Source organism: Polistes fuscatus, unplaced genomic scaffold (assembly GCF_010416935.1).
Source record: "Polistes fuscatus isolate 324 unplaced genomic scaffold, CU_Pfus_HIC Scaffold9, whole genome shotgun sequence".
NCBI classification, from domain to species: Eukaryota; Metazoa; Arthropoda; class Insecta; order Hymenoptera; family Vespidae; genus Polistes; species Polistes fuscatus.
This window is the reverse complement of record NW_025113173.1, coordinates 4,318,799-4,331,733: the sequence shown is the minus strand read 5'-3', so window position 1 is coordinate 4,331,733 and position 12,935 is coordinate 4,318,799. Positions and strand designations below refer to the sequence as shown.

The 12,935-nt window shown below is 28.3% G+C and overlaps 2 protein-coding genes across 7 annotated transcripts; one reads left to right on the top strand and one right to left on the bottom strand.

Annotated features, from left to right (window-relative positions):
• Window positions 1-139: 139 nt before the first annotated feature.
• On the top strand, window positions 140-2,295 carry LOC122525449 (armadillo repeat-containing protein 1-like). 3 transcript variants are annotated; one of them, XM_043648276.1, is made up of 5 exons: window positions 140-422; window positions 758-944; window positions 1,024-1,356; window positions 1,428-1,637; window positions 1,720-2,295. In XM_043648276.1, exons 2-5 carry the CDS (start codon window positions 843-845, stop codon window positions 1,891-1,893), a joined length of 819 nt encoding a protein of 272 aa, XP_043504211.1. In that variant the 5' UTR covers window positions 140-422; window positions 758-842; the 3' UTR covers window positions 1,894-2,295. The 3 variants fall into 3 exon arrangements, with proteins under 3 accessions (XP_043504211.1, XP_043504209.1, XP_043504210.1); XM_043648274.1 differs by having other exon boundaries at window positions 140-433; XM_043648275.1 differs by lacking the exon at window positions 140-422 and adding an exon at window positions 619-658.
• Window positions 2,296-5,523: 3,228 nt separating this feature from the next.
• On the bottom strand, window positions 5,524-12,911 carry LOC122525425 (mitogen-activated protein kinase kinase kinase 13). Of its 4 annotated transcripts, none has more exons than XM_043648219.1 (12): window positions 12,454-12,911; window positions 10,872-11,035; window positions 9,119-9,390; window positions 8,737-8,923; window positions 8,434-8,625; window positions 7,926-8,352; window positions 7,609-7,835; window positions 7,189-7,516; window positions 6,625-7,031; window positions 6,286-6,504; window positions 5,995-6,190; window positions 5,524-5,858 (listed from the first exon to the last, which is right to left on the bottom strand). In XM_043648219.1, exons 2-12 carry the CDS (start codon window positions 11,009-11,011, stop codon window positions 5,736-5,738), a joined length of 2,718 nt encoding a protein of 905 aa, XP_043504154.1. In that variant the 5' UTR covers window positions 11,012-11,035; window positions 12,454-12,911; the 3' UTR covers window positions 5,524-5,735. The 4 variants fall into 4 exon arrangements, with proteins under 4 accessions (XP_043504154.1, XP_043504155.1, XP_043504156.1 ...); XM_043648220.1 differs by having other exon boundaries at window positions 6,286-6,501; XM_043648221.1 differs by lacking the exons at window positions 10,872-11,035; window positions 12,454-12,911 and adding an exon at window positions 10,103-10,518.
• Window positions 12,912-12,935: the final 24 nt, after the last annotated feature.

Below are 12,935 nucleotides of genomic sequence, written 5' to 3'. Positions count from 1 at the left end.
CATACATTTTCTTTCTCTCGTTAATAAGTGAAAATCATTAAAAATAAATACCAAAAAAATATATGCACACTACCGAAATGTTGACGCCATATTAACTACTACTTGATACAAAAATAAATCAAGTTAAATCCTTTTATTTTAATTTTCTTCAATAATCACATTTGTGTCTTCCATTTTCTTTTTTATTTAATTTAATATCTTCCTTATCACATATATGATTATTTGTCTATAAATATTCTGATTTTTTAATTCGATTGTTTAATGTTTTTTATTATCTGTACATACAAAAGTGATTCTAAACTTTCTTTTTTCACCAGATCTTTAGAAGTTGACAAAGCTATATGAATGATTGACTCACAGCTGTAAAAATCAAAGGGGAAAGCATGTTTGGCGCTGAAAATCAACTCTCGTGTATTTTAACAGTAAATAGAAAGTAAATATATTCATTTTAAACATTATTCTTTTTTTTCTAACTTTGTTTGACTGTGATACAATTTTTAAACAATCGATTTCATTTATCTATATTTAAAAATACATACTTTAATGATCTGATCATCTCCTTCAACATCAACAACAACAACAACAACAAAATAAACGTTTTATTTCTACTGTATTTTTACAAGACACGTTATGTTTCATTTTAATCGTGATAAAAAGTGTAAGTTGTTGATATTGTGAGATATATTTATAGTGTACTATAACATGAAATCTATTGAGTGAAAATAAAAGGAAAAAACTAATTTCTGATCAATTTCAGAAGATTGAATGTTCTCAATCATTAAGTTTCATTACTGCTATCCACGGGTTTCCAAAATAATTCCCGTTTACGTTACGTGTACAAAATGGAAACGGAAGAATATGATAACCCTAAGGAAATAAGAACAACTTTAGAAACATATAAAAAATTAGCTAATGATTTTTCTAACCATGACACTATCTTAAAGGTAAAAAACGATGTCATATTATTTTTATATATAACTTAATACATAAATACAATGTTATAATATATTTTCATTATTACAGGATAAAACAGTCTTGTCCTATGTAGCTTATATTCTTGAAGTACCTTACTTAGATATTATCAATCTCTCATTAGATATATTAGAATTGTTTATTAAAAATACTGATAACTATGTACACATAACCTCTACCTTTGGAATAAGAGAAGCCTTAGACACCGTTGTAAACAGATTTTTATTGAGCGAACCAGATATATCTAAAAGAGCTCAACATTTAAAAGATAATATTGAACGCATGAAACCACCAATATATAATTTACGCAGTAGGTGCAGAATCATTGAACGAAAGAAATTGAAAACTCATGTAATCGTATTACACGTACAAGGCTTATTACCAGTAAGTTTGTTTTTCCTCTTTAATAAAAGTTATCTACAATTAACGATTTTGATGATTAATATATTCAATAGGAGACTCGATCTGAACTGGAATCAACGTTGATCAAAGTTGAAGGATTGATATCCCTTGTGATAGATGTAGAACATCAACGTGTTACCATGCGTACATTGAACAATGTTACTGCTACACATATTGCTGATGTTATACAAGAACGTTTAGAAAATATGGAAGCGTGGCTAGTTACTAAAAATAAATTCAATCAAGAATTTCTAGTTAGATTGGTAATGTTCTTTCCTTTTGTCTTTTCTATTTCACATATCCATAAGAAGATTAAACAAAATTAATGAAAATTCTTTGTCTCAGACCCATAAAGAAGACACAGATGACATTGAAAACATGCCAGAATATTTACCGGAAGAAGAAGAACAAGAAGATGAGAAAGAAGGAGTCGTATCTTTATTTAGTGGTTTAAGACAAAGTGCTTCATCTTTGTACAAATCTACGACAGAATTTCTTCATAATTCATTTTATTGGTAAATCACCATTATCGATAAATTAATCGACAATTCTCTAATCATGCAATGTTCTATAAGTAAGAACATATTAATCAATGAATCTTTTCATTTATATAACTAAAAGACTTTTTAAATCAATAGTTATTATTTATTATTAATCTAAATATTACTATTATGGATGTATTTTTCTTCTTTTAATAGTTTTGGTTTCTTTGTAAGGGTATAGCACGTTACACAAATATTTTTAAGGGTAACGAAAAATCTCATGCATGTACCTATTTACCAGAGTTCATATTTGAACTACATTGTACATAATAACTCGAAGTATCTCGAATTTTTCTTAAAAAGGAAAAAAAAAAAAAGAAAAATGTGTGCTATTGTAAGTTACAACATAGAATTATATGTGAGATCTAAGACCATTGAATCTTTTAAGCATTTACTTATTTACTTATTTATGCTGCATACGACTTCTTTAAAATACATTATACATTAGTGCGTTAAACATTGATTTTATTTGAACAGTTTTAAACAAATTAAATTTTTATGTTTAAAAAGCCTAGATGTATCTCTGTTAAATGTTATAAAAATAATTCTTAAGAGAGTGGATATTATATGAATAATAACAAAAAAACTGTGTTATTTAAAATAAAATATAACGATGCATTGTTCGATAATTATATATTCTCTTTTTCTTTTTTCTTTCTTTTTAAATGAAAATATTATAAATTTCCCTCGATATTAAATTGAGACAACGACCAATAATTCTATGATTATTTAACAGAATAATTAACTCCTTAATTCAAACTATTTGTTATATAAATATATAAAAGATCGTTTAAATATTTTTATTTTTTAAATACTCATTGCAATATCCTAAGCTAATATGTATAGTATCTATCACACATACGAGTATACTATAAAGTACTATGTAGTGACACATTTAAATGTTCAAATAAATAAAATAATAATACTAATTAAAATCAGATAGAAATAAGTCAAATGTGTTAGGCCGTATTAATGAAGTTTATTATACATAACATGAAATTTTTGTGTAGCATTTCTATTATCAAAGAATAATAGACTTTAATCAAATAATTAGCTGCCAATGCATGGGAAGGGATAATGTACACAATTACATGTATGTAGCTATCAGCATAAATATGTTGAATACAACATATATATATATATATTTATATATATATAATTCTTATAGAAATGAATACTTCTACACACTTTATAAATCACTTCTTTGTTTGTTTGTTTGTTTGTTTTTTTCTTTCTTTCTTTCTTTCTTTAATCAAGTGAGCACATCAATACATTTTGCCTATAATCTTAAAATTACTATTATTTTGTAAATCTACATTGTATTGTCCATATTTACAGACATATATTATAATAATAATTGTCATTAAGGCAATCTGAGTTTCAAAGCAGGTACAATAGATGTGAATGCGAAATATTTTACGTTGTAAAATATAAAGTTAACTTTCTCTAACTCTTTCTCTTTCCTTCTATCTCTCTCTCTTTCTATTTATTTTACAGTCAAACGCGTATAAGAGAGCTGCGTAATAGTTTCATTGCTTGTAATTTGACTGAATGAGTATATCGTCAGAATATAATTAAATGCTATCGTCCAAAAGTTTATTCTTTTTTTTTTTCTTTCTTTTTATTATTTCTTAAACTCAGATTATGACTTTTTATAATATTTTATATATATATAAAATGATTGATTTTTTCTTTAAAAATGGTAAGCTAGTCTAAAAAATGATGAACTTTCATTGTATATTTCGCGCTAATGATAATGATGATGGTGATAATGATGACTATGATGATTATTTAACGACTAAAAATTAGGAAAAGAAATTCATGAATTATTTTGTCTGCTTTGGAAAACAGAATGAGTATAAACAATTAAGTACAATGTATGTATGTATGTGTGTGTGTGTATATATATATATATGTATGTATATATATATGTATTTAGTATTCAATATGTCACCTGCGCGCTATATCTTTAAATGACAACTGTACATACATATTGCTTTTTATCAGCTCTTATTTATTCTCTCTTTTTATATTCAGCTTTTTTTTTAAATTTAATTTTTAATATTGGTGTTCCTTTAACTTTAGAATTACGTAAGAACGTATATTTAGATCCTCGATTATCCAAAACAACTATGGAGGATTTATTTCCTTTAAATCTTTTTTTTTTGGATAATCAAATTCAACGACAAAATTCAATTTTGTCAATTATTACTATAAAAAAAAAAAATTATTATATGTGTGTATATATATATATATACATATAGACGTATATGTATATATATGTATACATATATAGACGAATATTTAATCCTAAATTAGAAATAATATATTATTATAAGTTCATTTAAATTCGTTTATTAAATTTGAAATTTAATATTTCGAATAATCAAAATTCTATTAGATGCCATACTATGTTTCAGGAATTATTTTGAAAGACTATACTTTATATATATATATATATAAATATCTGTGTGTGTATATATGTATATATATATATTTATATAATAAATATATATGTATACGTATTAAACGTAGCAACTATCTTTTCGAATTCATATAAATTGACGTGTTTCATACAAATGATGGCCATCAACAATATTTCTTATGTCGCATTTAAATTATCTAATTATTGTTTAATATTTTCCTTCATCGTTTACTCGTGAAAAATACTTTCATTAATCTGTCTTTGTTTTATTTTTTTGTTTTTTTTTATATAAAGCCAAACCCCTGCTCCTATGCAAAATATTTTCAACGCACTATTATTTAATCTAATTTTATTTCTTTTGCGTATGCGTTATTATTTCATATAATGAAATTGTGATATATATATTGTTCTAAATAGTTTATACAAAATAAATTCATTAAACCCATCATACGAATATTACTGGAATGATTTCAATTTGTTAATGCACTCAGATATTTGTACAGGATATATTATTATCCAAAGTCTTATCGCATTGTACCATTACTGATTACGACTTACCAAAGACAATGTTTATACAATGTTTATTTGGTATAGCTAAAGGAGGAGAAACTATTTTTATAATCGTATTTTCATACACATCGGTTGAACTTACATCATAAAATAATTCCCATGTCGTTCACAAAGATACAATCATCTTTAAACGTTACATAACACAAAGGAACTATAAACGAAAAAAATAATAATAATAAAGGAAAATGTGAGATGCTTTTTTTATGGAACAAAATGAATTGACAATCGATTTGCAAAAAAGTACATTGTTAACGTGTTCAAATCAATGCACAAATAAATACATTTCTACATATGATCATAGTCACAAAAGAAATGCGTCAAATATATTACATTATTAAACAATACACATAGCTTTGATGAGTTATTCATTATATTGTACAAAATGAATTGAACCAGTTAAACGTGCTAACTTAATGTTTTTTATTAAAAAATTTAGCAAATCTAGTAAAATTTAATAAAAATTTTAAATTCCTGTCCTGATATCATTTTCTATTTTTTTTTTATATGTATAATTTGTTACTCATATTTTAATAAGATGTCTTCTTATTTTTCTTTCGTATGATCTAGATATGTATGGTCTAGATACATACATATATCTGAAGATTTATGATTTAATTTAACTTAGAAATTATGCATGGCGAATACAATCTAAGAAATACCCTGAAATAGACAAGCATCTGCAATACGTAATATAAGCTGTACAAAATAAGAATACATGAAACATGATTACTTAAATAATGATCAATATTGCAGGTGACATTTTAATATTAGAAATCATTTTTAAATAAAATTTAAATAAAATTTAAAAATGATGCTAATACGAACTATACGTTACTTTTCAACCTCATTATATTAGTATTGTTTGGTTGAGATGCAATAGTAATCTCACTGACTTCGTCTGTTTCCGACTGACTCGAAGAATCCGTACCATCATGTATTCCTTTTCTCTAAATAATATAATTAAGTAATATACATATACATATATACATATATTTCAATGTACAAATATTTTAAATTAGTTAAATTAATATAATGTAAAATATGTAGTAATTAATGTGTCATAATAAAATAAATAAAATATACCTTTTGTGAATGATGAATATTGCGAAGGACCCTTTGAACATCGGGATTACTTTCTAATGTAGAAGATTGACTGGACGGAGGGTGTGAATATTCTGAAGTATTCTCCTCGTCAGAGGCCAATACTCCTTCTATTCTAAGGGTTGCTTGCTTAAATCTTCTTAATCTAGAGCCTGGGCCAATCGGCCTTCTTGCGATACTATAAATATGCAGAAACATATTTGTATTTACTTTGAAATCGCACATATTTTGTATTATATAAAAAATATATAATTGATTTAAAAATAAATATACCTTCTACGTCTAAGAGAATAATTATAACTATAATTAGGGTCTTCTCCTTCTTCGTCGGACCAACTTTCGTCACAAGCATCATCCTCGTGATTGCATAGAGTATTTACAAATTCCGAACATGATCTCATTCTATTCTCAGATTGTTCCTGTGATATATTTAAAGTACTCGCAACAGAACAATAGTTCACTGGCAGTTTCGTAGTCTCGTCTTTACCTCTACTAAAAAAAAAAGACACATTCATAAATAATAAATAAAATTAAAAATTAATACTAGAGCAACCCTGTCACGAGCTGGATACTCAATAGATCAGGTAACAGTAATAAATGTGATTAAAATACCTATGTGACTTTATTACTTCATCACAATTCCCATTATCTATGGGCGAAATAAGACGATTAGCATTTATAATTTCTGTTACTTTTCTTCCGAGAGTCTCAAGATTATCATCGTCACTGCAGTCTGCCAACCGTTCGTTTCCATTCGTATTATTTTCTTGCTCATGGTCTGGACTAGAACAAGAACTAGACTGCATTTTACAATGAGTTTCACATAATATTGGATTCCCATTGAAATATTCCATAGAGTTTTTTTCAACCATGGGTGATTTTTTATCGGTACCATCTATTGAAAATTTGTCTGAAGAATCTATTGAGTTTTTAATCGAATTCACTAAATCTCCTCCACTTATATCCGTCATATCTGTTTGAGTCTGATTATCAACGAGTCTTGCCATTATTTCATTGCTCTAAAATAAATGATACACACCTTCACAAATCCTATATTATGACACTCTCTATATATTTTTTTTTGTTTTCAAATATAACAGAATTACTTTAACAGTTGACATAATTAAGATATACATTTATATAATAAAAATTATTATTTTTTTAAATTATGTTTACCTTTCTTTCACGAAGAGGACTCGACTTAGGACTACAACTGGCTCCACAACCAGATCCCACTCTTCGATGTCTATATTTCCATTGTTTAAAATTATTAATATTTGATGCTAGTACAGTTTCTGGTTGATTGGCTTCATTCAACTGCGTAAGAGTAGTTACTTTAGGAGGATTTAATGGATAATCAACAGGAGATGATGGAGTTGTAGGAGTTGAAGAGGTTGAAAATTGTATTGTTGGGTTTCTTCTACGATATAATCTTTCTTGTGCTTTCAAAAGTGGATGTACTATACGTTTTTTGCATTGTTTATATCCCGATTGCTGTTCTCTTCTACAAATGCATAACATAAAAAAAAAATACAAAATGTTCGAATAACTTAACATTAATTGTCCGTAAATATAATGATTGTTAATATATCTCACTTTATTACGTCTCGTTCACGCTGTTCCAATTGCAATAATACAGCGCTTAGTTCTAAATAAAGATTATTAGTACGTTCGAGTTTACGTTCATAATGTTCTCTTATATCCTGAGCATGCCTTAATTCATCTTCTCTTCGCCTAATTAAATCAGCTTCAAATCGAGGACTACTGGAGCTATTCGATTGCATTTGTTTCATATGGACTCTTATTTCTTTTTTCCAAGATAGCTACACATTATAAAAAGACATTTATATTTAATTACATAAAAAAACACATAAATGTTAATAATATATTTAAGATGTTAATTTTTTATTTACTTGAGTTTTAAAATAATCATCAGATTTTGTACAAAGCACTTCCACAGCTGCGATTCCAAGATGAATTTCAATATGTTTAAAGGAAGGCCTGTTACGAGGTTTAGCAGCCCAACATTGTTTCACTAATAATCTATATCCTTCTGGACAACTTGCTGGAATAGGTAAATGAAGAGAGTTGTTTCCTACGCCCCAAATAATAGCCGATGAATCAACATCTTTGTAAGGTACTTCTCCGCTTAATAATTCCCAAAGTACAACGCCATAGGACCATATATCAACTTTTTCAGAACAAGGTTCATTTCTAATTATTTCCGGAGCCATCCATGCAACCGTTCCAGCGAAACTCATTCTGGTACTAATTTCATTCCATTCTCTGCTTGTTCCAAAATCACTTATTTTCACTACCTCACCTTGGCCAATTAAAACACTATAACGCATAATATATTATTAAGAATATATCAAAATATAAATAATACAATGTTTAAAGAATTGAATATACAAATTTTACTTTGGACTTTTGAGATCTCTATGAATAATTTTATGCGAATGAAGATAAGCCATCCCAGCAGCAATTTGTTTTGACCAAGATACTAATCTTGGAGGAGGAACTGGTTCCCCATCCCTTAATAAATCGTATAAAGGTCCATATGGGCAATATTCCATAATTATACAATAGCATGGCGCTTGTGTACACACTCCCCTAAAAAATATTATACGTTGAAAAGATATTAAGAAATCTATATAAAAAAGAAAATTTTTAATTATATCACATATAATAAGAAAAGTATTTCTTTTTAATAAATAAACTTACTTAAATTGTACTATATTCGGATGATTTAATTTTCGTAAATGCCGTATATCAGTCTCACGTGGTTCCCTCACTTTCTTAACAGCTACTACCTCTTTGTTCAATTTTCCACTAAAAACTGCACCCTGAGCTCCAGAACCTAACCATTGGAGTTCGCTAATAGATTCAAATGGTATTTCCCAATCATCAGCTAGAAAAAAAGAAAAACATTTAACTTATAATGATAAAGAATTAATTATATTAAATAAGCTATAATATTCCATATGCGATGCATATGTATTCATATAAAAATAAAAGTGTTACATAAACATAGGTCATTTAAAGCTTCATTAAAAAGTTATAACACAAGTTTCTTGTTAAAAATATATTAGAATATAATACTAACTTTGGTGTCCTTTAATTTTTTCATTAACAGCAGCCTTCGATAGCATAGTCCAAACAGGTCGCATACATCCTAATATTCCTTCGACCCAGCTTGATCTTTGAGCGTCTAAGGAAACAGATCCTGAAGTACATTTAGTTGCGAATTCACTGCTATTACTGTTGCTATCCAAATTCGTTTGATTGCTGTCGTTTATTTGAATTTTTGTATCGTTGATGATTGGACCTCCTGCGATACCGCTTAGTTGACCCAACCCTTCTTGAATACATAGCATGCTAAAGAAAACGTAAACATAAACAATTAATAGTCACCGGAATAAAATATTATTATTCAAAACGCCTACAAACTAAGAAATGAGATACTATTGTTTTCAATCAATAAAAAATAAACTCTAACAGCATGCACAGATGAGAGAATTCTAGGAATATAATTTTTAAGAGATGTTAGTTGTACATACCATCTTATATATACTCGTTTACGCACGTCACGTTTATCGTGACGTCGTCATACAAATCGCGTGCACGTACTGTGTAGTACTCATGCACAAGACACTCTTTTTCTCTCTCTCTTATACGCAACGAATAATAGTCATTAAATAATACCACATTTTATAAATGAATCGTAAAATAACAAAATAATTCAATCATATCATAAGAATTATTTCATTTTAATAAAAAAGTGTCTAGATAGAGAGATATAGAAAAAGTAAACAACAAATAAACTATCAACGAACTTTCTTGACATATCAAAAGATACGGTAGGATTTTTTTAACAGTGCTTATCTGATGTACCGTGTTTTGTAGTACGTGTAGGTTAATTTGTAGAACGTGTAAAAACGTCATTTTATTTTGACTCGATAATTATAAATATCGTTGGGATTGGAATTACGTTGTTAATACATGTTTCGAAAATTATTAATTGTCATAAACAAGGAATGATTGATTTTCGAGCTCGTACAATACTGTCAAAATTCATTCTCGAGCTCACCTCTTTGTATCAACGTTCTTAGGTACATCGGCCGAGGTTACTACGTCAGGCTGTACTTGCACTTTCTTGGAAAAAAACCGCGCGATACCCATCGTGTTATTCGTGATACGTGCATCAATAAGAATAACCTTATTTTTTTCTTATTTCGAATTAAAATAACACCTTGCGATATCTGTTTCTCCACGCACTCGACGAAAGGAATGTAGATACGGTCGAGATAATATGTACGAAATAGTGTATATACAAGATTAACGCCATATACATACAAACACGACAAATCGTAAAATACACCAACCATAATCTCCCGATAGAGGGCTAATACACATTATCTATCTCTTTCTATTACATATACATACAAATAATTAAGTTTGATTTACAATTAATCACGTGACACTGTTTATTAGATTTGAGGCGCGCGAAAATTTAAAAATAATTAATTTGATTTACAAGAAAGAGAGTGTATTATTATTATTTTAATATATTTATTTTTATTTTTAAAACAATATTAAATGTTAGAAATAAAATATATGTTGAATGATATGAATTATAAAAAAAGAGAAGGAAAAATATATGCAGAAGTATATCAAATTTGTTTATTTATATATTAAAATTTAAAAAATAATATTAAACGATATTAAAAATATGTATAATAACATATAAATTATAAGAGAAAGAAATAATAAAGTATTCTTTATAAAATTATCATGCCAATTATTTCCTTCGCTTTACATCTTGATCGATATTAAAAAATGTAATTTACTTTTCTCACCTATTCGTAAATATGTGTGTCTCTGGATGAGAACCGGATAAGATGACTTGGCTCACTTCAGATGAAGTGACCGGTTCCTGAGACCCAAGATTTAACATCCCAGGTTGGGATAATTTCTCGGTTTCAGCTGGAGTATGCATTGTCTGCGAATTGTTATTTTAATCCTGAAAAAAAATTACATTAAGATAACAGCAAGAAATTCAAATTATTATTCTGATTAATGGAAAACATTTAAAACAATTTAAATGTATGATTGATGTTTCTTTAAACTTTTCTTTTGATATTTGCAACTATTATAATTTTCTTTACAAACGATTATAAAATACGTACACACCAGAATTTTTATAAAAATAACATAATTTACATAAATATTTTGATATCAATTTATAATATTTACATATTTATATTTTTATATTGATATTTTTTTCTTTAAATGCATCTGCATTTGCAAAAAACATGTTTCTATCAAAGAACGTAATGTATCACAATTCTATTCTACATCCATGCATTGAAATCACTCGATAAGGCCGGTGATCGCAATGCAAAGCCTACTCGTCAAATTTAACCTCATCAAACCCAACCCCAAGACCTTATTTCCATTATTACGCTATATAAAACCGGTCATCTTTTTATTATTAATCGCCAATTTGATTTTAATCATGACAAAAATAGGCCAGGCGATACAAAAATAAATGACTACTTATAAGTTTATCGTTGAAAATCATCATAAGAATTCTCAACCCTTAAAATTTTCCTTTGTTTTGTAATTAATGTCGGCCATTTCGAAATAGTCTTGAATTTCGATCTATGAGATATCGATCCTTCAATCAACTATAAAATCGATTGTAAAAACTACTGTAAACTCTGATAGAATGATATTTAAAAAATATAAATCTTTTATTTTTCTCATTTATAATAATATCTATAAAAATTGAATGAAAGAAGGATTATTATAAAACTGAATTGCAATCGAACGATTAGGAAAAGTGGTTTTAAAGAACAAATATGACAACACAACAATACAAACAAAATGGATTATGCGTGTCGAATTTTTCTAATACGTAATAACAGGAAAAAGTAAAAAATAAAACAGATGCATAATTTTTCGGATAAGATAATAATCTAGAAAAATGGAAAACAAACAAAAATAAAATAAAATACATCGGGAAAGGTTGAACGCGTAACCTGGTCAAGGTATATTCAAAGAATGAAAAACATTGGCATCGCATGGCATCGACCCCTTCCGACTACCGAACGACTTACGATGGACGAATCAGCGGTCTCGTGGGAGGGCAAAAAATAAAGGAAAGAAATAAGGGGATAGAGAGAGAGAAAGAGAAAAAAGAAAAAGGAGAAAAAGAAGAAAGAAAGGGGAACGCGTTGAGGGAGTGAGAGCGCAAGCGGGTACGCGCGCGCAAGTGTGGTGTCTCTCTGTGCGTGTGACGGGGACGCTTGCTTTATCGATTCGACGACGAGTTTAATGCCCAATCCATCCCTTTCTTTTTTTATATTCTCTCTTTGTTTCTCTCTCTCTCTCTCTCTCCCCCTCTCTCTTTTTATTTTTTTATATATTATTATTTACCTGCACAGACAGCACTTCTTCCCGAGATAATAATAATATTCCTTTAATCATTTTATGGATCGCTTTTTTATCAACGTCCCAATGATAGACGTTGTTTTTGCGATCCATTACGATTTATGTTAGGATCCTTCAACAGCAACAGCACCAGCAGCAGCAGACATTCGTTGTCCTGTTTTTCCCTTTGTATCCTTGTCCCTTGTTTCTTCGAGGAATTTCTCTACTTCTTTCTAACCTTCGTTATACTATACGAAGAACACACTTATCTTCGAATATCTAGACTTCTTCATTCTGAATTAACACTAATCACGCACAATCATATCAAAAACTTTGATTGAAATAATAGAATTATTATTATTTCTGTTGACAGTCATTAAAGACACGCGCCATGAAAATCTCGACGCTACGAGGACGAAGCGCGACGCATACGCGTCCAACCAGTACTGAACAAAATGGCGCGATTATTTTGCATCCATTTGACACTA

What these genes read in the sequence shown, in the direction of transcription:
- LOC122525449 (XM_043648276.1), top strand. Translation starts at nt 843, where the DNA reads ATGGAAACGGAAGAATATGATAACCCTAAGGAAATAAGAACAACTTTA. An exon ending in ACGTACAAGGCTTATTACCA is followed by an intron (nt 1,357 to 1,427) that starts GTAAGTTTGTTT and finishes TATATTCAATAG; the next exon opens with GAGACTCGATCTGAACTGGA. An exon ending in AAGAATTTCTAGTTAGATTG is followed by an intron (nt 1,638 to 1,719) that starts GTAATGTTCTTT and finishes TCTTTGTCTCAG; the next exon opens with ACCCATAAAGAAGACACAGA.
- LOC122525425 (XM_043648219.1), bottom strand. Translation starts at nt 11,011, where the DNA reads ATGCATACTCCAGCTGAAACCGAGAAATTATCCCAACCTGGGATGTTA. An exon ending in GAAGTAATAAAGTCACATAG is followed by an intron (nt 6,505 to 6,624) that starts GTATTTTAATCA and finishes TTTTTTTTTTAG; the next exon opens with TAGAGGTAAAGACGAGACTA. An exon ending in ATATTCATCATTCACAAAAG is followed by an intron (nt 5,859 to 5,994) that starts GTATATTTTATT and finishes TATATTATTTAG; the next exon opens with AGAAAAGGAATACATGATGG.